The sequence below is a fragment of the Gigantopelta aegis genome, chromosome 10 (genome assembly GCF_016097555.1).
Source record: "Gigantopelta aegis isolate Gae_Host chromosome 10, Gae_host_genome, whole genome shotgun sequence".
NCBI lineage: Eukaryota > Metazoa > Mollusca > Gastropoda > Neomphalida > Peltospiridae > Gigantopelta > Gigantopelta aegis.
In genome coordinates this window covers 25,702,716-25,728,685 of record NC_054708.1, presented here as the reverse complement: position 1 = coordinate 25,728,685, position 25,970 = coordinate 25,702,716, and the positions used below count along the sequence as shown (strand labels likewise).

The 25,970-nt window shown below is 35.4% G+C and overlaps 1 protein-coding gene across 1 annotated transcript; it reads right to left on the bottom strand.

Annotated features, from left to right (window-relative positions):
* Nucleotides 1-272: 272 nt before the first annotated feature.
* LOC121384472 (barH-like 1 homeobox protein) lies at nucleotides 273-24,997 on the bottom strand. The gene is made up of 3 exons (XM_041514879.1): nucleotides 24,152-24,997; nucleotides 11,036-11,261; nucleotides 273-1,577 (listed from the first exon to the last, which is right to left on the bottom strand). The coding sequence occupies exons 1-3, from the start codon at nucleotides 24,546-24,548 to the stop codon at nucleotides 1,325-1,327; spliced, it is 876 nt and encodes a 291-aa protein (XP_041370813.1). The 5' UTR covers nucleotides 24,549-24,997; the 3' UTR covers nucleotides 273-1,324.
* Nucleotides 24,998-25,970: the final 973 nt, after the last annotated feature.

The following is a 25,970-nucleotide window of genomic DNA, read 5'->3' as shown; positions in this document are numbered from 1 at the left end:
CTGATTGTTTTGTTTTTCCTCAAATAACTTATATTTGTTTTTGTTAGCGGGATAGACCTAAAACGCTTAAAATTTAACTAAAACTACACCTTAAAGACGTATTGTCACATACCACTGACCTATTTAAAAGTCTAACAAAGTATTACTTGAACAAAAACTATTTGATTTGTCCGTAAATGTACTTTATTCAACCATCTTCATAACTACCATACTCCATTTATTAATGATATTTTATAAAAATAATTGAATTATGACAATGGTCCACAATCCAAAAACTAAAATTGCCGAGAGGGTTGACATGGATTTCACTCATTCATGGTTCAGTTAAGATGAGGTGATAGCTAGATTTGGTTTTCAACAATTAATAGAATTTTTATTTATTATCCATTTTGAGAGAAATAACGTCCTAAAATCTGTGACCGTATGCCTTTAATGAGACCTTGTGCTGCACTAATTACAACATAATTTCCCGAACTCGATTGGTCGACTTTTGGAGTTTGTACCTCTTTTCTCACACCATTTCAATCGCTAACACAGGCACAATGTATAGCTCTGTTACGTGTATTAAGGAAGACTGTACAAAAGTTAACTCAAAATAATAATTTGCATTATAAATGTTATGTGAATTACTATCTTGTCCACTTATATCACACGGAAATATCATTTGACGAGGACGTCCCATTCCACAAAAGTTCAAAACTTGTCATGCAGGGCATACAATTCTCTTCATCTCTTTGCATTCCCATACATGGTCTTAAATATTCAACTGTCATGTAACACACCTTTTCATATCTTCCTAGTCCACACATGGCCTTCAAAGTTAAAGCATTGCATGCATGGGCACATAACAATCATCTGAATTGCTTTCTCATCACGTCCTAGTCCAAAAATGGTCTTAAATGTTAAAACATTGCATGCATGGACACAGATTAGTCGTCTGACTTGCCTTTCCATCACTTGACAGCTTGCATGGGGAAACAGTTGTCGTGTCACACTTCTCTCCAACACTTCCTGTTTCTAAAGATAGTCTTTTGCCACGTGTCTATCTCACAAACTTTCAAATATAGCATTCGTGGACACAGTTAAGTTCTTACTTGTCCAGTTTTCTGCCCAATAAAAACCAGATTCATTTATATATTAAATGCTGTTGATCTATGGACTGAATAAAACATAATGATGACTAGTCATTTCTCATGAAATCACAAAGTCTAGTCTTCATTAGGAGATCTCGAGACAGAAAAAACACCTTCTTGGCAGCAGCACTTTAAAATATCACACACTATATATATATATAATGAGACCATGGGTATTAAACCGTCCACCATCAGTGAGGCAGATGGTTCACATGTTGCTGTAGTCCATGAATGAGCATGCGCGGAATGATCGGTCGGCTCACCGGAAGTGGCGCGGTGCCGTGGCGGTAGTACAGAGCGTCTATGTTGGAGAGGAGTCCGGACGTGTGGGGGTGGTACGCCGACCAGTAAGGGTTCGTTTGGAGCATCCTCTGAACCGCCGCGTAGTTCCCAGCCTCTGCCAGCAGTTCCAGACCCACGGCAGTCTGCCTCTTCCATTTGGTTCTGGAAGAAAGAAAGAAAGTAAATCAGTCAATGTAACCTTTTAATTTCCTTTAATATGTAAACAACAAAAATTATAGTAAATAGACTGTATAGTGCATGTTATGAACATTAAATGCCAATTCCAGTTATTAATACAGAATAGAATAGAATAGAATAGAATAGAATAGAATAGAATAGAATAGAATAGAATAGAATAGAATAGAACAGAACAGAACAGAATAGAATCGAATAGATGTTTAACGACACCCAACACTGCCCGAAAAATACATCGGATATTGGGTGTTAAACTATGGCAAATGCAAAAATAACGTGATGATAACCATCACTATAAAAATTCAACAGTTAAATTGAAACACAGTGTAAAGAACTGTGCAAAAATACAAATGTCACCGATAGGTAATATCAAAATTTAGAGTCACGTAAAAAAATTGTAATAAAAGTTCTGGATGGAATATAAAATGATTCCATCACGTTTCTGTGACCAAAAATATATTTTCCAGTTTCTTTGGGATGATGACACTCCACCAAAATGTTGCGTACCGTCAGAGTACACTGACAGTGCTTATTAATATCGAGTTCAGTAGACTATGACAATACATGAAGGTTCGTAATATATGTCGTGTGCGTGTATCCGGTGGCGTATCTTAGATGACTGTTAGTAAGTGAGTGAGGGGAAGTGTGAAAATCACACTGTTTTCAAAAATATAAAATAATAATATCATATCGCTGTTCACCAAACTATGTATGATATTATTATTACATAGCAAATTCTCTTAAACGAGAGTGTGGCTTTCACACAGGGATACCTACCCCTCCATCATTCACTCTTTATTATTATTAAATGCATAGCTTGTGACCGCGACACTATTTGTACGAATATAATTTAGGCAATTTCGCTCAATTAAATTATTTTAAACTAAAACACTATCTTTATTAATGTACTTCATAATTTATAGCCAGTCGTATTAAACAAAAAGCCTGCAAAGTGTACAAGAAACATTCCAGGAGATACTTCAAGAAGATCGTAACGCACAGACTGTTACTACATAAATATAAACAATATATTAAAATTTAAATTAATATGACTTGTATATTATAAAAATAAATGCCCGAATTTACAAAGACTGGGTTTGTTTTACTTACACACGTGTAACTAAATACATTTACAATGGTTAAACAGCTGTATTTAAGAAGAAAAAAAAAGGCTTTGTAAATTCAGTCATAATAGTTCTTCAACCAACAAATAAAGAATCATAAGACCTTGTTTTCATTTTCCATTACAGTAGGATTAAAATAACTTATTTGTTCTTATACTCCGAGAAAAAAAAAAAAAAAAAAAAAAAAAAAAAAATCCGAAAAGGTCGATGGTGTGCGCGCTTGACGATGATGCGGTCACCTTTCACCGCTGACGCGAAAATGTTCGCGCGATTTGGCGGAAAATATCTCATAAGACGAGCAAATAATGTGCTAAACCTGGTTCCGCCCGAGTGGTCTTCCCATCACGTTGTGATTCCCAGTCATTACTTTTAATGAACCCGATCTCTATCTTACTGAGCGAGCCAGTGAGCTGGTGTCGAGATACAAACAGTCCAACTTTACTCTTCATTTAACTTCCAGTCCCCGGCTGCCAACGCCGGAGAAAAGATGTCTAAACTTGATTGTCGATGCATTAAGTATCTCATGCATTGAGAAGCAAGAGGCCGAATTTGACAAAATTGCATCTAAATATCGCATTGATGGGACAACTCGCCCATGAATTATGGATGGATGCACGGCAATTACTCATGCGCACTTGTAAATGGCGAAAGCGAAACGGTGTTGCATAAGAATGTTAGTTGCGGATAATAATATGATAGAATGAAAAGGGGGAAATATGATAAGTAGATTTAAGGTTTAATAATTGTCTTTAAGGTTAAAAAAAAGAGAAACGATTTGTGTGAAACGCTGCTAAAACGCATTTATTTGCTAGATTATGATCGGCTCGGCTTCGGTAGTGTTGTGATTAAGCCATTGGACATAAGGCTGGTAGGTACTGGGTTCGCAGCCCGGCACCGGCTCCCACCCAAAGCGAGTTTTAACGACTTAATAGGTAGGTGTAAGACCATCTCATTCACTAACCACAAACCACTAACAACTAACCACTAACAACTAACCCACTATCCTGGACAGACAGCCCCAATAGCCGATGTGTGTGCCCAGGACAGCGTGTTTGAACCTTAATTGAAATGAATGAAATTGGATTTAACAATAGTTGTTAAATCTACTGTATAATATCTGTATAGAAACAGGTTTCTATTTTTAAGTTACTATTTATATTAACATAGTTTGAATATTAAATTTTGTATAGATATATAAATATTATTATTTTTAGATGCATTGCTTTTGGGGTATGTTCTACTTTCAGCTGCCATTAAACAAAAACAACATAATATAATGTTATAAAATAAATACGTATCTCGTGGAGTTTCACGATGTTTACATGTCTGTTCATTTATCCAAGTTATGATACAATCACACACATCTAAACTCTGAAAATCAAGTGTTTAACAAATGAAGTAAACCCAATGTATTATTATGTTTTGGTGGATGAGAAAGTAATATCTTGTTTGATTGAAAATATATTTTATTGCATATAATCGACAACTGAAGCTTCAATATCTCGAAAACCTCGATCTCTCAAACTGAAGCAACGGTCCCGGCTGAATAGCTATACAAACTAGTAATAACAGACTTCATAAACTCAACAAAAAAACATGATCTCTCAAACGAATGTTTTGGTCCCTCCAAAAGACGTTTGATAAATATTACACTTCCGAAACTTCAAGAGTGTGGATTGATCAAGCTACCGTTGCCGATTTATGAATTGTCAACCATACATATTATCCATGTCGTACATTTTGTAATATTGTAGGTGCTTTGTAAAAGCGGCACCCCACTCTACCCTCCTCCCAACAGCATCCAGCATTTGCTCCTGGTGTTACTTAATTCAAGTGTTTCTGTGTGCCGATCAAGCTGCCGCGCATTATAGTCAGCCGAGGCCATGTTTAAAAGCTCCTCAAAGCCTTGAATGTCAGGCGCTATTGCCATCAACTGGTGTTGAACGCTTCTTATAATTGTTTGTCTAAATGCTAATGAGTGTCTGAGAAAACCAGTCGCTAGGTCAATGGATGAAAATTATATTCATTCTTAACATTCAAGTGTGAAATTTATTATTATCATCCGGAAGCCAACGGGCGTTTGTTTTGTCAACCAGACTGTAGTAATTACATCTTGCATGAAAAATGTCATTCTTCGAAAGTGACCGATCACGATTATTTTGCTGCGGTTTAACAGTTTCCTTTATTTATCTGTATTTCATTTCATAGATTGGTACTGGAGCTAAGTGGAAAACAAATCAAAATACGTTAAAACTTTGTGAAAAATACTCTGAAGAATTGAGTGTGGTCAGTGGCGGATCCCGAAAATCCATGTAGGGGGGCCCCAGTGACATGAAGAGGAATGCCAAGTGATATTTGAGGGAGGTTTGGAAGGGAATTGTAAAAAGATGAACATTAATATATAATAAAATTATAACTGTCGCAAAATTTAGGTGGGGGGGGGGGCAGTCCCCTGTGCGCACCCCCCCCCCCCACACACACACACATAGATCCGCCGTTGGTAGTCATTAGAGATACTATTGTAGTGGGTAGTGTGGGGGGGGGGGGGTGTCTGGTGGAGTTGGAATATCAGAGAGGTATTTGTTTTCAAACGTGGAATACAATTCAATAAGAATTGGAATATAACTACATGTGTGTACTTAATAAAGCTGAAACAGTATGCAAAAATGTTTTAAGTTTTAAACTTCCATAACATTTTTAAAAAACCCGAAGACGATGTAACCTCATTTTAATCGCATTTTAATACAGGGGTGAAGACAAAATGCTGGAACAGCCAAGGTAGACAGTTCCATCTGATCTGTTACCAGTACCAAGACTAGAAACAGAACTGCGCGCGCAATTCCCTACCTTGGCTGTGTCATTAGTTGACATCACCCTATTTCAAATTCGTAAGGGAATTTAACCTATGCAGTTTGATGCAATTTAAAAAAAAAAATAATGTTTTATTTACATTGAGAGTTTTTATTTTTGTTAAAAAAATGTTATGTTAGTTAGTATGGGTTTAAAACATTAAGTTATAACATTATTCGCTGTAGTCAAATAACAATTCATCGGTTCCGTTTCAACATAAACGGACACTAACTATAATCACTCTTAGTAAACTGCACATATGGCTTAATATGGCCGATATTAATTTATGTACATTTGTATGTGTGATATCAGCCTTAGAAAACCGTTTAGCTTAGCAAATGCGCCATTGAAACAATTTATTATATTAATTTATAATTGCATTTCAGCTTTGTTTATTAAAATTAACTTCTTTTCTTAAGTCTTATTTTTAAACAAATGTTTCTAATGCTCGTATTGTGTCTGTCGCTACTGGAATATGGACATAATTATTATTACCTACCAGTCTTGGTAAACCGTATTCCCCGTCCTGGCCAATATCAATTCATATTTGCGTTTTACATTTAAATTATTTGTATTTGTTTTTAATTATAAAAGATAGAATACTATTTTTCAACAAAAGCTTCTAATTGTGGTGTAACGAATGAAATGCAAACAGCCAAACACCTCTAACCGAAAAACAACACCAACAAAATAACCCGGCGTTTGGTGGCATCCATTAGAGCGAAAGAGTCGTTTACTGGCAATTGTTAAAGGTACCCAGTGTGAGCCAACTAATCGGCGATGTCGCCCTGGGCTAAACTTCTGTCATCCGACTTCACACCAAAGGATGTTTTCTGCACTTGGGCGTTGTAATAATTGTCGCCTTTTCTCCCATAGTCTCGCGTGAATGGGCCCTGTTTGTACTTCGCCCATATGTCGGCTTTCTGTTGCCAATTGAGGCAATCGTAACCCTCTCGTCGTGTCGCTCCGTTATTACGGAGGCAGTCGGACGGAGCCGAGTGCTCACAATTTGGGCAATCGCCGAGAGAGGTTCGCTGATCCTGTCAGTGCTATCCGAGTTAATTAAACGCTATTACATTATCGTTAAATATCAATGGCTTGATCTTCTAATCCGCCGTCGCTCGCAGCCCGGCCCGTCTAATTACAAAACACTGCCCTATCTGGGGTTATGAATAATTTGACAGACTAATGAATCTCCTAGGACCACTTGCGGAAACCCAAAGGGGCGTCGTGAAATTTGAAAATTTAGTGCCCTGCTTTTTAAAATAGTTACCCGTTTTTTCTGGGTTCAATTCGAGATTTGTTTTCAAGGATCAACCCGCATAGAGTTTTGATTAATCATCTGCCTACGTTATTTTAAAAAATATATTAATTTTTTTTTATCATTAGACATAATTTGAAATTGTGAAGGTTCTCCATAAAATGCGTAGAACGTTCAAATCGCCTTTTGTCAGCACAGAGACTGCAGTCCCAACATATTTTAAAATTAATATTTGTGTTCAACTAATCTCGAATGTGTGTGCAATTTTGTTTTATAGATTTTTTTTTTATTGTCCAAGCAAAAACAATTTGGCAATGTCAGGGAAGTGTTTTATAGATATTGTTGTGGAAATTTTCGCGTATATGATTGATGTATTTAACTTTAGTTTTTAAAAAATTATTATTTCTTTTCTTTTTAACATTTTATTTATGTATTTATTCAATAAGTATAAAATAACCGTTTTAATATTTCATATATATACAATATACGCACTTTAAGTTTTTAAAATCTCTTTTGTAAGTCTATTTATTTAATTATGTTATTTAGTTATTACTCCCCTTTAAAAATTATTAAATAGTTGTTTTGTTTTAATATTTTTTTATATAGGGTATATATTAGCTTACAGGAAATATATTTTACATATGATGTATCTCAATGTGATATTTTTATTATTATTGTATACAGTTATTTTAAAAGATAATTATATCTATATTGCAGCATAATTATAAAGAATTCATTGGATGATATTTTTTTTGGTACATTTGTAAATAGCACTGAACAATATTCGTTTAAATGTAGCGAAACCTAAACTTATAACATTATTCTGATGGAAATTAAAAAATATATTTATTTATTTATTTATTTATTTATATATTAAATATACGATATAAAAAATAAACTGACTCTTGATTTGTCAAATTGTTCACATTATTTTGTTTGTAACATAAGTGTAATAAGTTTATATGTAGTGTATGGTGCTTCTAACGTGTTCACTGAAGTTATAGTTGTTTTGTTTAATGACACCACTAGGGTACATTGATTTATTAATCAATGTCTATTGGATGTCGTGTTTACTAATGTGTTTTAGTGTATTTTAGTATTTATTATTAGTATAATATAGTAATCTTTAAAAATACTTTTGTTTGTGCATTTTCGCGTATATCTAAATAACGTATTAGTATTAATAATTATATGTTATATTTTAATATGTTTGTCGAAATATTTTAATGGCCATGACAACATTATTGTTTAAACATATTTAGCATTTATCAATGTGCTTTCCTGAAATGGGGTCTTATATTTTAGAAGGCCGGGAAATCAGCACGAAACACGTTTTAATCAGTTGAATAATGAGTTGACTAATAAAAAATGTAAAGATAATTTAGAAATAGCTACAACACGATTTCGTATGTTCCTTGACTATTAATTGGTTAATTCAACGCCAAGTGAAACCAAACAAACAAAATCATTTTATTTTCAGTTACGGGGAAAACTTATATGAATATAGAATATTTGTCAGTACAAATCAACCATGACAATTACGAAACTGGCCACGGCAAAAAAAAAAAAAAAAAAAAAAAAAAAAAAAATGCTGTCGATCCACGGCATTTTACGGCAGCTTTGTGTTTAATGTTTAAGATGAGGGTTTAATAACTAAGAAAAGTGATATAGAAATTTGAAAGTTCAACGGGAAAATAAATGCCGCGAAATATTTTGATGGCATTTTAATTTAATTTAATTTTAATTAATTAATTAATTTATTTATTATTTGTTTTTATTATTATTATTTATTTTTTTGCAATAATACAAAATAATTCATACGTTACTAATTAATAAGTTATTTGAATTAAAAAGAAGACAATTTTGTAAATCAAATTTTAATATTAACTTTAAAAAAAACCCTTTAAATTAATAAGAGAAAATGTTCCACTGTGCTGGTTCAGACTCTTGAATATATTTATAATTCTACTTAAAATAAAATTCAATAAATAATGACTTAATAAAACCACAAGTGAGATTACTTGCCTGAACAATAAAAGTAACGCACAATAATTTATATTAACTTTAGAGTATCAATATAATACGGTTTAACAAGTCGACGTATTATTTAAATGCTACACCCAAGGTTATAAAGTGAAATACGTACTTTGATGCTCTTTCGAAATTAATGCAACCGCATGCTCGCAAACACAGCCGCGGCGGTCAAGGCCCACCCGTGTCACCGAACTACAGTCGAACGCGACGCGACGGTGTGCGCGCGCGGTGTTCCAACGCCATCTACTGGCGCTAGTAGTTTAATCACAGTTTAAGACGTTATGTTTGGGCAAATATTGCAAAAGATTAGTAGGTATAATGGAAGAGAGTCGGCCTCACAAAGAGGTAAATTAGAAACGTGTGTGTCTTTACTTATAATACACTTAGAAGTCTTTGAAGGTGAATGAAAACAAAATGCAAACACGCTTGATGGTATAGCCTTGTCTGGTATGGGGAAGGGACCAAGCTATAATACGTCCGTGGGTTGTAGACCATTAATTTAGCTACCTGGCTATGCGGTCGTCATGTGTGGCACAGGCAACATTTTATTGCGCACAATCGTGAGTATTGACTCTTTGCGCTGATGTACTCACTTTGAGTGCTAAGATATACTCATTATTCGCCCAATTAAACACGCCGTAACATAACGCGAAAGGAGGTATCCGGAACTGCAGTCTCATAGTCTCGCCAAGACCAACACGAGGGGACGTACCCAACGTACTGGTGCGGGTATCGCACACACATGAGTTTACATCAAAAATACAATTACCCCAATAGGCGAAGACTAATGAAATTTTCTTGTTTTCTTTTAAGAATACAATATATAAGAAAAACACTATTTCATCGTCCAAGCTTTCTTTTTTTAACTTTACTTTTTACCAGTAGAACATGTGCACTTGGTCTGCAAGTGAAGGTTTTGAATATTGTCAGAAGGATAAAATATCACAAACGTATTTACTTTCGAATCTCTGCACAGGATATTTCAAACGATGTTATAACAAAGTCGTGAATAGTTATGCTCCCACGAATCACTGACGGTGCTTGGTCTATTTAATTTGTAATGCCCTCGAAATCCATTTGATCGAGAGTAGTAGTAGTAGTAGTAGTAGTAGTAGTAGTAGTAGTAGTAGTAGTAGTAGTAGTAGTAGTAGTAGTAGCAGCAGCAGCAGCAACAGCTGCAGCAGCAGCACCAGCAGCAGCAGCAGCAGCAGGAGTGACAGAAGCAGTAGCAGCAGTAGTAATACTACTACTAGTAGTAATAGTAACAGCAGCAGCAGCAGCAGCAGCAGTAGTAGTAGTAGTAGTAGTAGTAGTAGTAGTAGTAGTAGTAGTAGTAGTAGCAGTGAAAATAGAATCAGCAGCAACAAGCAGTAGTAGTAGTATAAGTAGCAATGACAGTGACAGTAGTAGTAACAGCAGCAGCTTTAGTAGTAATAGTAGCAGCAGTAGTAGTAAAAGAAAAAGTAACAGCAGCAGAAACAGTACTAGTATTAGTACTAGCAGTAGTAGCAGCAGCAGAAACAGTACTAGTATTAGTACTAGCAGTAGTAGCAGCAGCAGAAACAGTACTAGTATTAGTACTAGCAGTAGTAGCAGCAGCAGAAACAGTACTAGTATTAGTACTAGTAGTAGTAGCAGCAGCAGAAACAGTAGCAGCAAAAACAGTAACAGCAAAAGCAGCAGTAGTACTAGTATTAATACTACTAGTAGTAGCAGTAGCAGCAGAAGCGGCAGAAATAGTAGCAGCAGCAGTAGTACTAGTATTAGTACTAGCAGTAGTAGCAGTAGCAGTAGAAACAGCAGCAGCAGCAGCAGCAGCAGAAGTAGCACCAGCAGCAGCAGCAGCAGCAGCAGAAGTAGCACCACCAGCAGCAGCAGCAGCAGCAGTAGTAGTAGTAGTAGTAGTAGACGACGTAGCAGCAGCAGCAGCAGCAACAGGAACAGCAGTATTAACACAATGACTCACCTTCTGTTTTGACACCATTTTTTTCTCCTGTGTACGGTGCCAGGTTTACCTGTCTGTAATGTTTTAACACAATGACTCACCTTCTGTTTTGGTACCAGGCTTACCTGTTTGTAACGTATTAACACAATCACTCTCCTTCTCTTTTGGTACCAGGTTTACCTATCTGTGATGTTTTAATACAATGGCTCACCTTCTGTTTTGGTACCAGGTTTTCACCTGGGTGTCTGTGAGGTTGAGCTTGGCCGCCAGTTCCATCCTGTCCTGGACACTGAGATATTTCTGTCGCTCGAAGCTCTTCTCCAAACATCCGAGTTGGTGATCTGTGAACGCCGTCCTCGCCTTGCGGGGTTTCTTGGATTTTGACGAACACTGAGACATATCCTGAGACGAGCAGCCCTTTTCAGAATCACTGAGTGCTGGAAAAAACACACAAACGTCCATATTATTATGTTGCCATATATCTCAAGCACAAAATAAAGTTAAATCTGAATGACAAAACCGTAACACGTGATCAAGACAATGGCCCGTGCTTATAAATTTTTTAGAGTCCAGACTCAATCTTAAATGACGTCACAGGCATACAGTTTGTATGGCGTTACCATGTCAATCATGCCTCAGACTCCAGTCTAGACTCTAAAGGTTTCATAAGCACCATGCCAGATCTTCGCACAATGCAAACTTGTGGATTATTCCATGATTCTCTATCTAGTTCCTCGCCTATATGAGGACAGCCACTCCTGAGGAGATCCTTTGTTGGAAATGTTATCCCTCCAGCATCGCCAGAAAGAGGACTGCCACTCCAAAAATCGGTTTGGTAAATCAAAACTAGCACCAAACAGAGCTAAGTAGAATAAGTACAGCTGTGATGACATGCACTCATGAATCACTATCATAACATTGACGATATTAGTTTGTAAAAAGTTTGTTTTGTTTAACGACACCACTAAATAATATTGTTATATTAATCATCGCCTGTTGGATGTCATACATTCGGTAATTTTGACATATACATATCATCTTAAAGAGGAAACCCGTTATATATATTTTTTAGTAGCAGGAGGATCTTTTATATGCACCATCCCATATGCAGGATAACACGTACACACGGTCGTTGATATACAGATCGTGGTACACTGGCGGGAACGAGAAATAACCCAATGAGCCCACCGACAGGCATCGATCCCAGACCGACTGCGCATCAAGCGAACACTTTACCACTGGGCTATGTCCTGCCCCTCCAGCACAGAGAGAAGGGGATATTAGTTTAACGACACCCCAGCACATTTTAAACTATGTCTGTTTTGTCTCTAACATATGGTTACTTCGACATTTGGTCGATAGACTGAAACAGAGGAAGCCCCACTGAACCCACATAAGCTACTACTAACGATAAAACAGCAAGGGATCTTTTATATGCACCTTTCTATAGACAGGCCATCACGGGTGTCACTTATTTGAGGTACTTATCGTTGGCGCACTCAGTGGAATGGAAAGAATACGGAGACCATTGAGAACGTTCAATTTTACAACCGATCTCCCGCGGGTGAGCGAAAACAATCAATACTGTTAAAGTGGCAGATAGTTTATGAAGTAGACACCACCCACCACCCATTCCCAAAACAAAAATGAATTTTTACAAACTAAAATGTAAAAAGAAAACAAATGTATTATTTATTTTATTTTTTGTTTTGTTTATAAAATGTTTTCTACATTTGATGAAAATCAGAAAAAAAAATTCGTATATTTTTAAAGAAATTTACTGTTTACCTGGCAAAATAAAAAATATACTTTTTTATTCTATTGTTCCGTTGTTTGTTTATCACGTATTTTGTATATCACGTATATTATATATCACGTATTTTGTATATCACGTGTATTGCATATCACGTATTTTGTGTATCATGTATATTGAATATCACGACATGTATTCTGTAAATCATGTATATTGTATATCACGTATTCTGTAAATCACGTATATTGTATATCAGGTATATTGTATATCACGTATTTTGTATATCACGTATGTTTTATATCACGTATGTTGTATATTCCGTATATTGTATATCACGTATTTTGTATATCACGTAGTTTGTATATCACTTACATTGTGTATCACGTATATTGTATATCACATACATGTATAATGTATATCACGTATGCTATATATCACGTATATTGTACATCACTTATGAAAACATTATTTGAGATGAACCAAAGTGCGATATATTTCATAAGTTGAACCACTTTGACGAAATTAACAAAATTATTTTTACGAAATAATTTGAAGCACTATTAATTATGAATAAATTCGTTTCTCCGAAAATGTATTACCTGATTAGTTTTACCGTTTGTTAACCATTCTAAACTTTGGTATTAATTATTCACGTTCTGTGTTTCCGCATCAACGACTACTTGTTATATAATGGTTGTTTTATAGCGGTTGTTTTATACTGGTTGTTAGATTTTTTTAAACATTTTTTTTGGTAATTGATATTACTTTTCCTGGAAAGTTTAAAAAAAAAAAACATTCTTTATTTTTATTTGTTTTTTCTTTATTTACTGGTTGCTAGATGGTTATTGTGTGATACTTGGTCTATCGTTGATATTGTATACGTAGTCATAGTTACCATCACGCGCTGGATCTAGCTCAGTCGGTAGAGCGCTTGCCTGAGGTGCTTGCGTTGTAGGATCGAACGACCTTAGTGGACCCATTCTCTGATTTCGTTTTTACGTCCCAACCAGTGCACCACGAGGTGCATATCAAAGGCCGGCATATTAAATCCCGGCATATCAAAGGCCGTGGTATGTGTTGTCCTATCCGTAGGCAAATGTATATAAACCATCACTTGCTGCTAATGGAGAAAATGTAGCTGGTTTTTTCTAAGACTACGAATAAAAAATAACCAAGAGACTTTCCTGAGTTTGCTGCATTGTAAGATGTTTCCGACTAATAAAATATTTCTACGATTAAACTTACATATTAAACATAGTTTCTTGTTTAGAATATCAGTGTCTGTATATTCAGTGTGCTTCTAGTCGTCTTAATATTTGTAAGAAACCCAAACTGGATTTTGTCTTCAAATAATTTCGTATGTACGTAAAAAAAACCAACAAACATTTTAGGAAATAAAATAAACTTTCACCTAATACCAATACTAGATCGATCAAAAATACGTTTAATATACAGCCACTAATATTTTATGCAGAAAAATATGTTTGATATGTAATTACAGTCGTTAAAAAGTCTCTGTTTATCGATAACATCTTTAAAATCGCAGCAAACTCAGGACTGTCCCTTTAAAATGTAACCAGTTTCCTCCACTACCACAAATACAAAATAGCCAAATGTTTGACATCCAATATCAGATGATTAATAAATTAATTTGCTCTAGTGGTGTCGTTAAATAAAACAAATATTTTTAACTGTTTTACCAACAAAAGAAATCATGTTCACAACGTGTGATGTCCACAAAAGGGAATATCTTGCTGTAAATATATGCTCGCTTCCATAATGACTTCAAAAGATCTGACTTCTTGCGTTTGTGACTTTCAGTAGATATGGGCACCGAATTATTATTCATTATCTAAATGTTGTGTCAATGAGAAGTGCACACACAAAAGGGAACTCGACAAACATCCAGTGAGTACAATAGGTTATGTGTCTGTAATTATAGTGTCTCTTTCAGACAACCGTAGAAACTGAAGGACGAAAGACAAATAAGATATGGACGGAGGGAAAAAAATCACTGATAAGGCCGAAACTAACACCTTTTTCCAGTTAATGCTTCTATTTAGGTCGGAAAATAGTGGCGCGGATGCAGCGGACAAATAAGTAGCGGGTCGAATGACACAGATAAACATCGTAAACGACTACAAAGTCTTCTGAAATGACGTGTAAAACGTCCGTGGTCCGAGTGTGTCTGCGACGGCTCTTAGCGGTGTTAGGTAACGCACCTTTCGTGATCTCGCTGAAGAGTATCTTCCTCGAGGAACAATGATCCCTCGCTAAGGGTTGAACATTAACGCCATTTAAATAAATTGCATTTCGGTTGGGCTGGCGTGATGAAAGCAATCGGAGTATCTGTAAGTCTGTACCGCTGTCACACACGGGTTATTAGATGAATGGTGTTTTGGGTTGTTGTTTTTTGTGTGTGCACAATTCGGTGGTGCGGACATCAACGGTTTAGATATGAGAGAGCAAGTCTTTTGTTTTATAGTAATGTAGCAAGTGATTCCGTCAATGCCTTGCCTTGATAGTGTCATCGATCGATCAATCCAGGTATGCTGCATAATTGGTGTATCCATTCATTCACCAATAAACGTATCCACGTATCCATTTATTGTTCATCCATTAATAAATGTATCTACCCTCTGTTTATCCAACCCTCATCCATTTTCGAGTCATCTATTTATGATTTATTTATTTATAAATGTATCATCCCTCCATTTACCTATCCCTTCATTCATTCATTCATTCAACGCATTATTTCATTATTTCATTCATTCATTCATTCATTCATTCATTAATTCATTAACTGAACGATTTATTACTACAATTTAGTGAATTCATCCGCCCGTCTGTACATCCATCCGCCTACCAGTCTGTATATCTGTCAGCTATTCTGTCATTAGCTCTTTCAGGCAGTCTGTCATATTTTAAATTATTTCTTTCTTTTTTTTCCAATTGGTATAGGTTCGGACAGACATTAAGTTATGGTTTTTTTAAGTTTATGAGTGTGGGTAATTTGTTTCATTCTTTCATCAGAGAACTGTTCAAACACGCCTCTCGTGAATACAACATCTGACATCACTAGAGAGTTCTGGCCAAGACAGGAATTTTTAAAGAATAGAATGGAATAGAATAGATTAGATTACAACAGAATAGTACAGAATAGAATAGAATGGAATGGAATGGAGTGGAGTGGAGTGGAGTGGAGTGGAGTGGAGTGGAGTGGAGTGGAGTAGAGTATAGTAGATTATAATAGAATAGAATAGAATATATGTTTAACGACACCCCAGCATACATCGGCTATTGTGTGCTGATCTCATTATGTATATGATAAAACTTAAATGATATTCTAAAACAGTTCTGTTTTCTCAAAATGCATGTCTATTAATTATTCAATATCTCTAAACAGTAGCGCTAAAATATAGTTTTAAAAGAGTGAAACAGAAAATGACTAATTTTGTGGCAAGCAGTTACTTGCAGACCACAACAATAAGTCTTAAGGGTAATTGCGTTGTGTACTGGAATGTATTAACATAAATATGTTGTTTTCTGGAATGTGTAAAGAGAATGCCAGCCATTATAATGTTACATGTTCGATTTCAGTTTCCATTTAGACTTTTTCTTTAAAACTCCTTTTTATTGCCACTTGCATTGTCGGCAAGAAGAAAAGAAGTAAAGGATATTAAGAAAGTTTTATTTCGAAACGCTCCGTTTCAGAACAATATATATGTTTGGACATTTTAACAAACGTCAAGTTTTTGAGAGGAGAATGTTTTTGTTTTTTTTAAAGTAGCAACTCATAAACAATCGCATTCGTGCTGTGTTTCGTTTATGACTCAACACTGCGTTAAAATTTTGAACATTAAAGATAACATCGACTTTGTTCTGCGTTCGAAAATCCCCCCCTCATATGAGTGGGAAGTTATCGATTCCTGGCACAGATAGACTTATTCTAAAATTCCATCGACAGTTTCATCTTTCACGGTAATTGTGTGTTTGCCCACAACCCGTGTTAACGCAGGACTTTGGTACATTGTGGTCGGCGTCCGCACGGCGGCGGACCGCTTGCCGGGGTATTTGTGGCGAGGTGTAGGGTATACCGCGCGTCGGGTTATCTCCCCAATCCGGTCGTCTGTTTCAACGTGATGTAAAGCCAGTCGTTCTGCGAGAGACGGTCACGCGAATTCGTTGTAACGACGAATTTAAATTCTTAAAGCGTGAGGTGTAACTTCTTTTTTAGGTTTTTTTTTCTTTTCTTTTTTTGGTGCGAAATTCCTTTGTACACACAATACATGCAATGCACGCGTACCCCCAAGAAGGTGAAAATAGCTAAACAGTTTTACTTTTGTGTTAAATCGGTTCAAATTGCTAGTGTTTAAAGTTTTTCTTTGTCGTTCGTGAATGAAAAAGGTGGGTGGCTTTTTTTTGCCTGACTCGCACCACATATACAGTGATGCGAATGTACGCTGTTTTCAATCGCTTTTTAAAAGCGGTCTTGCAATGGGTATTCAATTAATGCAATTTAAAAAAAAAAAGGTTCATCTTTTTTTAGCCAAATACATGACACGGGGAGCCATTTTAAAGTTAATTACTTGATAATTTCATCTCTTTATCAAGACACTGACGAAATCCTACTTTTTCAAACGGATTGTCATGTTAATGTGGTCCAATTAAAAACATTAAAACAGAAAGAAAAGAAAAGAGAGAAAAAAGAAAGGAAGAAATAAAAATAGAAATGTTATACGGGACGTAGTCCAGTGGAAAAACGTTCGCTTGATGCGCGGTCGGTCTAGGATCGATCCCCGTCGGTGGATCCATTGGGCTATTTCTCGTTCCAGCCAGTCCTTCACAACTGTTTTTGTTATTGTTTCTGTTTCTGTATGTACCATCCTGTCTGTGGGATGGTGCATATAAAAAATCCCTTGCTGCTAGTCGAAAAGAGTAGCCCATGAAGTGGCGATAGCGGGTTTCCTCTCTCAATATCTATGCGGTCCTTAACCATATCTCTGACACCATAAAACCGTAAATAAAATGTGTTGAGTGCGTCGTTAAATAAAACATTTCCGACATGTCCCCAATTATACTCCCCCCCCCCTCCCCCACCCTACTACCATTTATAATTTCCTATCGCCCCATAACACAACTCACAGACAGTATAGTTGCCCTCCACCCTCCCGCAATGTGGATGGCCTCCGAATATAAACGCCTGGAATTCGGAGTCCTAGTGTTAACTGGAAACAAAGTAGGAAATATGTATCATCCTGATAAGTGGCAGTCCTCCCATAGATAAAGCACTGATTTGAGGGAGTAGTGACGACCTTGCCAAAACGTTCTTTGGATTCTGTCTTGTGCAGTACGCTAACAATCTGGTCGTTCATATTAAAACCTTTCCAACTGTTGTCTTTGGATGGGATTGGAATTGAGTTTAGTACATAACACAGGTAAATATTGAAAGGGCAGTCTAAAGTTTGTCAAATGTAAATATAAAATTTTGAATTATATGCTGACCGAAAATTACATTCAGTTAATTTTATTTTCTGCTATTTTGTTTTGCTTTACTTTGCTTTGTCTTGTTTGTTTTTGTTCTTGTTTCTGATTTTGTTTTATTTTGTTTTTAATAAAAATGTATATTTTTGCAAAGTCCAATAATAAATGTACTTTCCCGAGATATATCGGGTAATTCATAAGGAAAACGATCAGCATTTTGAAGTTGAATATTGGAAAAATTGTTAAACACAAACTATTGAAGCAGTTCTAATTGGATATATCTTACATTTGAAATGGTGCTCGAAACAAAAGGTAATATCAATAAAATAGTGTACGATTGGGAAGCTACTTAAAATCAATTAAATTGGTAAATATATTACTGCCTTGACATGTATGTATCATGGACAAGGCCTAGGATGTTTTAGATGTATAACTTGTACCTAATCCATTTGTTCCTTTTGAAAAAGCACTAAAATATTTTTCAATAAAATCTATTGTGCATTTTAACACCATGTTCGATTGTTTCTATGATAAAATGCATTTTCCTAAATCTTCGAGATTTAAAAAATTAAAATTAAAATTCCCTACTATAACCGTATGGACCATTTAATATGGAACTCTGTATCGAACAATCGAACAACTTCGACAGCGGTCTTGTGGATAACTTCGTGACAGAAGAACTTAGAAAAAAAAATCTCGAAATGTTTGAGTGGGAAATAAGTGTTGAATAAGTAAAGAAGCGTATTTCGCCTCTCGAATAAAAGGCTACTGGTAGTGGTAAAAATAAGATAGCGCACCAATCAACCATCCTTTCATTAAGTACAATAGGTGTTGAGTAGCTTCACAATGACACAGCATTGTTGTTTTGTACCAATCACCATTTTAAAACTGAGCTACGTATTAAAGTGAAGGTTTTAACATAATAGTATTTTTTTAATAGGTGTGTGTGTGTGTTATTAATCAGCTGATATATCTGTGCATTCCCAGGATATATAACTCTCTATGATTGTCATAATACACACAATACGACACCGAGTAGCTGTCGAGCTATCTGTCCCCTTCCACTTACATATGTCCGTATGTCCGTATGTCCGTCTCTTTGTCTATATGTCCCCGTGTATCTCTCTCTTCCATATCTACTTATCCATCCATCCATCCATCCATCCACCCACCCAACCGTCCGTCCGTCCGTCAGTCCGTCAGTCCGTCAGTCCGTCTGTCCGTCCGTCCGTCCGTCCATCCATCCATCTATCTATCTATCCATCCTTCCATCCATCCATCCATCCATCCATCCATCCATCCATCCATCCATCCATCCATCTACCTGTTTGTCTGTCTGTCTGTCTTTGTGCCTGCCTGTCTCTATCTATTACTCTCTCTCTCTCTCTCTCTCTCTCTCTCTCTCTCTCTCTCTCTCTCTCTCTCTCTCTCTCTCTCTCTCTCTCTCTCTCTCTCTCTCTCTCTCTCTCTCTCTCTCTCTCTCTCTGTGTGTGTGTGTGTGTGTGTGTGTGTGTGTTTGTGTCCCAATACAATTATGTGTAAAATATTCAGTATACAAATTCTGGTCTTGGAATGATTATCTATTAGTTGATGCTTATTTATTTGTTGAAATGTAAAACGAATTAGTCAAAAGAGGACATGAATTAGACTGAAACGATTGCAAAGCTAGATGTTTAATTGTATGTCCAGATACAATCACATTAATTATTATGTATACAGTAATTGTAGCTGGCACTGCAATACAGCTTTCCTGTATTAGAGAGTAACAATAATAATATAGTTTAATTGTTAATTTATTTACAATTATATTCACGTACATGTACTTGCAAAATATATCGCCAACCAACAGTATACAGAATATTTGAATATGCATGTATATAGCAGACAAAGTTACGGTATTAAGTACTAGTAGTATGTTTAGATATGCAGCACAATTAGACAAACTATTTTATAATATCAAGTTTTATTAATTCTATTTTAACAATGTCGAAAACATATATTGTTTTTAGGTTGTTCTTATTTAAGGTTTATTACAAAGTATGTGGTTTAATTCACTGTGGAAAATATATTTACAACACTCCATATTCCATCGTAATGCATCTAGTTTTATGGAATGAATGAATGAATGAATGAGTGAATGAATGAATGAATGAATGAGTGAATGAATGAATGAATGAATGAATGAGTGAATGGATGTTTGACACCCCAACACGAAAAATACATCGGCTATTGGGTGTCAAACTATGGTAAATGCAAACAGTAAGCTAGTTTTATGGTATCTATGGTTAAGTTTTATTTATTTCTGTTTGACACATTTTCTGTATACTAGTATTTTCTATAATTTGTATTTAAGTAACTACACTTCATACTGCGTTTTAAGATCGTTTTTCGTGAGTTTTACTAAAAGGATAGTTATCAGTATAATTATTTTATTGAAACTGTAATTTAATGTAATTTATGTCAGAAAGTATTTATTAAGCACCTCAATTTCTGTATTATGTAACTTAATTGAAACTACTAGATTAATTTATTATTAATGTTTTTGGTTTACTATAGCGATATATAGTATAAAAGAAAACTACAAACTGACAATACCAAACAACTAAACCAGAAAACCATTTGACACCCCCACCTCCACACAAAAAAGCCACACAACCCCCAACATATTATCAGGTCCTTCTACCCATCCATCCATCCATCCATCCTTTGTTCTATTCGTTCGTTCGTTCGTTCTTTCGTTCATGCATTCATTCATTCATTCATTCATTCATTCATTCATTCATTCATAATTTAAATCATGTATAAGTAAATTTAAAATAAATGTTTACAAAAACTAAGTATTTAGAAAGAAGAAATCGTACTTTAGATAAATTTATCTGTTCGTTCGTTCTTTCATTGATTGATTCATTGATTGATTCATCATTCATTCTAACTTTAATCACATATTAGTAGATTTTATATAAATGTTTTCAAAATAGAACTATTTCGAAAATAGAAAAACGAAGACACACATAATGAAAAGGCATTATATGTACAGCATGCAAATGTTTGTAATGTTGTTAAACATTTAAAACATTAATTAAGGAAGAAACATTTTGAGAATAATATTATGTAAGGTTTCTACTTTGTCAGATTAAAACTCGACAATTACAATATAATAATAGTACCTATACGTACATATTTGTCTAATATTTGGTTTTGGGCAAAGCGGAAACAGCTTTAATTTTTATGATATATTAAATACCAATGTAGTTGATATCAGACGCCGTCTGATTATACAAAATTATGTTAAAAAAACCCAACCCACAAAGCTATTTGACACTGATCCTAACATTATGACTTTTACAAACTTAGCATATAACAGAATGGATGCTGAATGCATTAATAATAGACCAGATAATGTAAAACAAAATTAATTCACCATGTATTAATATCTAAATACTGAATACAAACAACACACACACGCACACACACACACACACACACACACACACACACACACAGAGAGAGAGAGAGAGAGAGAGAGAGAGAGAGAGAGAGAGAGAGAGAGCGAGAGAGAGAGAGAGAGAGAGAGAGAGAGAGAGAGAGAGAGAGACAGACAGAGATAGAGACACACCTAACAATGAATACACACACACACACACACATACACACACACACACACACACATACACACACACAACATTAAATAATGAAGCCAACTTGAACATATATTTTTAATAGTAATGATAGCGTTTCGGCTTGTTGCTTTTATACAATGTACAATGTTACGTGCGAGAGTGTGTGTCAACCAGCGTATCATTCACTACGCGCTTATACTCTAAATCCACGTTCGCAGAAACAGGCTTATAAAATATTTACATATTTCGATGCTTGAACAGTCTCCATTACGGGGTTTCCGAGAAAGGTGATTGTTTCATGCAAACCACAAATTTAAAGAAAAAGATCCAATCATGCTTAAATAAAACATAACAAGGGTGATGCAATAATGAACCATCAAAGTCGTGAAGAATGTAATCAGAAAGTAATTTGGGTAACCTGTTTGGGGGTTTGATGCGTGTAGTGGTTCTCAAGATAGAATTTTATGCGTATTTACGTGTCCTGTTTGTTAATTGGCAGTTATTATGTCAGTTGATTTGGAGTATATATTAATAAGTGTAAAACATTTTTAAATGCATGTGTATGTATGATATTAATTAGGAGAAAAAGAAGGTTATACAAATGTACGTGTGTTTATGCATGTGTGTGAGTGTATGTGTGTGTGTGTGTGTGTGTGTGTGAGAGAGAGAGAGAGAGAGAGAGAGAGAGAGAGAGAGAGAGAGAGAGAGAGAGAGAGTGTGTGTGTGTTTACGTGTGTGTGTGTGCGTGAGTGCGATATAAAATATTCTAAATGTATAGAATAACAGCACTTATGGGTTTGTAAAATTCACACATAACATTTCAAAGTAATCGTCTATTAAACTTATACAACGAAAAAAGAAGAAGAATGAATGAATAAACGAATAAATTAATGAATCAATATAAAAATGTAAAGGAATAAAATATTTCATTCTTATCAAAGTAAACTATCTATATCAAATACAATGTACTTGGCTAAAATATCATAAAACAAATGTAAATCTTATTCTATTCACAATATAAGTTAGTCCAATATAATTTAAATTTCAAGGTCTAGTAATACATTTAAATTATTAATTAATAATATAATGCGCAGGTAAACTCACTTTTAGACATTATATATATATATATATATATATATATATATATATATATATATATATATATATATATATATATATATATATAATTACTTTTTGTCTTATTTTAAAACATAATTTGTCATTTTAGACTCACGTGAGCCCTTGTGCTCAAAATAATATCCATATACTTACCTTTATTTGACACCCCATAGCTGATGTGTATTTTGTGCTGGGGTGTCGTTAAAAAATAAGTTATTTATTCATTCATTCATTCATTCATTTTTCCATTGTACTTCAAGTAATTATGGGGTATGCATTATCTGCTACATGTAAATGTGTTGTTTATATAATGTTTTAAAGTCACTATGGAATTAAAATAAAAAATATATATGAAAACAATTTAATCTCGAATGACTTTTGTTAAAGGCGGTATGTTTTTTCTTTAATAATTAATATAAAGTCAGGTACTGGTGTTGAAATAATCATTAAAATAACTAAAGATCGATGCAGTCTCATTTACACCTCAAACAGTGGAAATATCCATAGAAACATAAAATGAATATAGGTATAGACCGGTAGTCATGTATCATTTTAAAAATTATTATTTATAGACTGGTTTTCTACGTGTATACACTAAAATTGAGAGAAAATAATAATTTATAAAATGTGGAAATATGCATAAAGGAACAAGTCAATTAATTATTAAACAAATAAATTAATAAACGAACGAGCAATTAACTGATTTGGAGTACCTTAACAGGCAGACAGACAAATGAGCATGTAAAATAAATAATTAATAGTATGGATAGATTGAAACATTAACGGATGATCGCCAGTCAAATACACACCGACATAACGACCGACGGACAAACAGGCTGACCAGCCGACAATTAAAGGGACTAACTTCAGTTTGAAACCATTGTAACATATTTTAAAATAATAAATCCCTTTTAATAAATAAAGTTACATCTTAAATACAGTTTATTGTTTAAAATATCAGACTCTGTATATCGAATGTGTTTCTAGGCGTCCTAATGTTGGTAGTAAGTCGAATTTCCTTGTACTTCCTATTATAATGTTTTTGTTTGAAGGAAATGTTTCATTTAACGACGCATTCAACAAATTTTATTTACGGTTATATGGCGTCGGAATTTTTGTTTTAAGTAAGAAACTAGTTGGAGGTATTATTTGAGCTACTACAAACATTAGGATCAAACGAAACGCATTGCCTCTCTGACATTTTACACAAGAACCTCTATCTAATATTAATTTCAGTTGTTAAAACTGCCAGTACACAACATGTTACAGTGGCTGCAAAACTCAGAACAGTCCCTTTAAAAACTAATGATTCCAAATATATACGTTTCCGACAACTTAATTGAATACTTACAGTCGTTCTGGGCAGTGTCAATGCCCTCTGGCACTGACATTGTTCTTTTACACACAAAAAAGTCCTCTCCCTGATACTTCCCATCAGGCGAATCTCTGTACAGCGGCCCGTGGGGCACGGTCAGGTATCTTGGGTCGGGGCGGACGGGTCCCCTGTCTGAGAGAATGTCCGAGATAAGAAACGACGGCTTGGACACGATCGGGTGGACCTTTGGGGGTTTGTTGCTCTTGTTGTTTGTACTAAAGCTTTCGTTCTCCGATATGACAGACTCTGCAGGAGAACTGACCTCGCAAATGTCATCTTTTGCACTTGTGATGGTTTCTTGCGGTTGGGATGAAGGTTCGTCCGTTCTATCCGGCGGAGGGTTTGCCTTTAAGGTCTCCATACTGAGTTTCATAAAGGACACTCCAAAAACCAAAATCACACAAACACTCAGACGAGCGTTTATAACACAATATTAACACCAACACGACAATGCGTAAAGTGTTTGAGTAAATATTGACACTTCTAGATTGCCATCTGGATTTTGTTTTTATCTCTCGTTCTCTTTCTCAATTTCTTTCTTTTTTGTTGGGGCTATCTTCAAAACCCCCTTTTATGTCGTCTACAACAATTATCAATATGAAGTTTTTGTGGTGGTTATTTTTTTTTTGCCCGCCACAAAGCAACCACGTGAATGAAAGTCAAAATACTAAACGCAGTTATCAATAGCCAATACTCTATATACGAGAGATAACTATGACTCAATTAGCGCTGTTCTCAATGGAGGTAGTCCACGCAATTTGTATTTATCGTTTTCAACACGTCAGTGTTTGTCGTTTGTTTTTCCTAGCCCCTCGTCGCATCGACCGGTCGTTTGGTCGGTGGTCGGCGCTAGTCGGATTTGTCGGCAAATTAAGTGCCACCATCCGAGCTCCTATTACAGCCGATCTTTGAAAAGTCGCTCATTTTGCAGTCGTCCATTTATGAAGCATGTAATGATTATCTCTGATCACAGCCAATGAACATGTCAGGGGCGTGGCTTAGTGACAGAAGACAAACTCGCATTTCGCGCGACAGTCAAATATTATAACAAAACAACAGTGTAAAATCGTTCGTCATCGTTGGTTTGTGTCCTGTGGCATTCTGCAGTACGTGTGCATGTTACGTTTGTCAAACTGTAGTTAACCGTCTGTGTTACATTAAAAAAAAAAATTATTTAATATTCTACGTAAAATATGAGGAAGCATATGAGCGTAATTCCGTTTTGTCTTTATTCTGAATAATAATAAAAAAAGGTGTGATGAGATCAATTTCGCGGTAAATGATTGGGGAAGCCCCGTGGAAAAGCGATATAGTATTTATTTGCACCGTCAATAATCCAGGAATTAAACGTGAAATCGTCACCTTTCGCTTCCGAAAAGTCAGTGGCACATGGGAGGTAAATCTGGGAAGAGTTTGTTCGTTTTCACCTGTGTTCTGACGATTGTAATCTTTTCATTTGTCTGTTTTCCATGTTTTCATTAATTCCCCTGCTCATTGAAGGAGACGCTTTTCTCTCCGGCCATGCCACCAGAAGAGACTAAATTTGATGTACCGAAGATCTGTTTAGACGAAGTTAATCTTTTATTGGCCGCACAATTGCTTTGCAAGACCAGATGTCAGAAGAAAATACGTAGCGAGTCGCAGTTGTAAGTCCATCATTTTCATGGGCGGATTGGATTTTCAAACTTTGTATGGCCTGGCGATCTAAAACATAATGACATTGGTCACCATTCACGACTCCCTTTTAAGACTTACACACTCGTGTGAATGCATCACCGCCCCAGGTGTGAGTGCG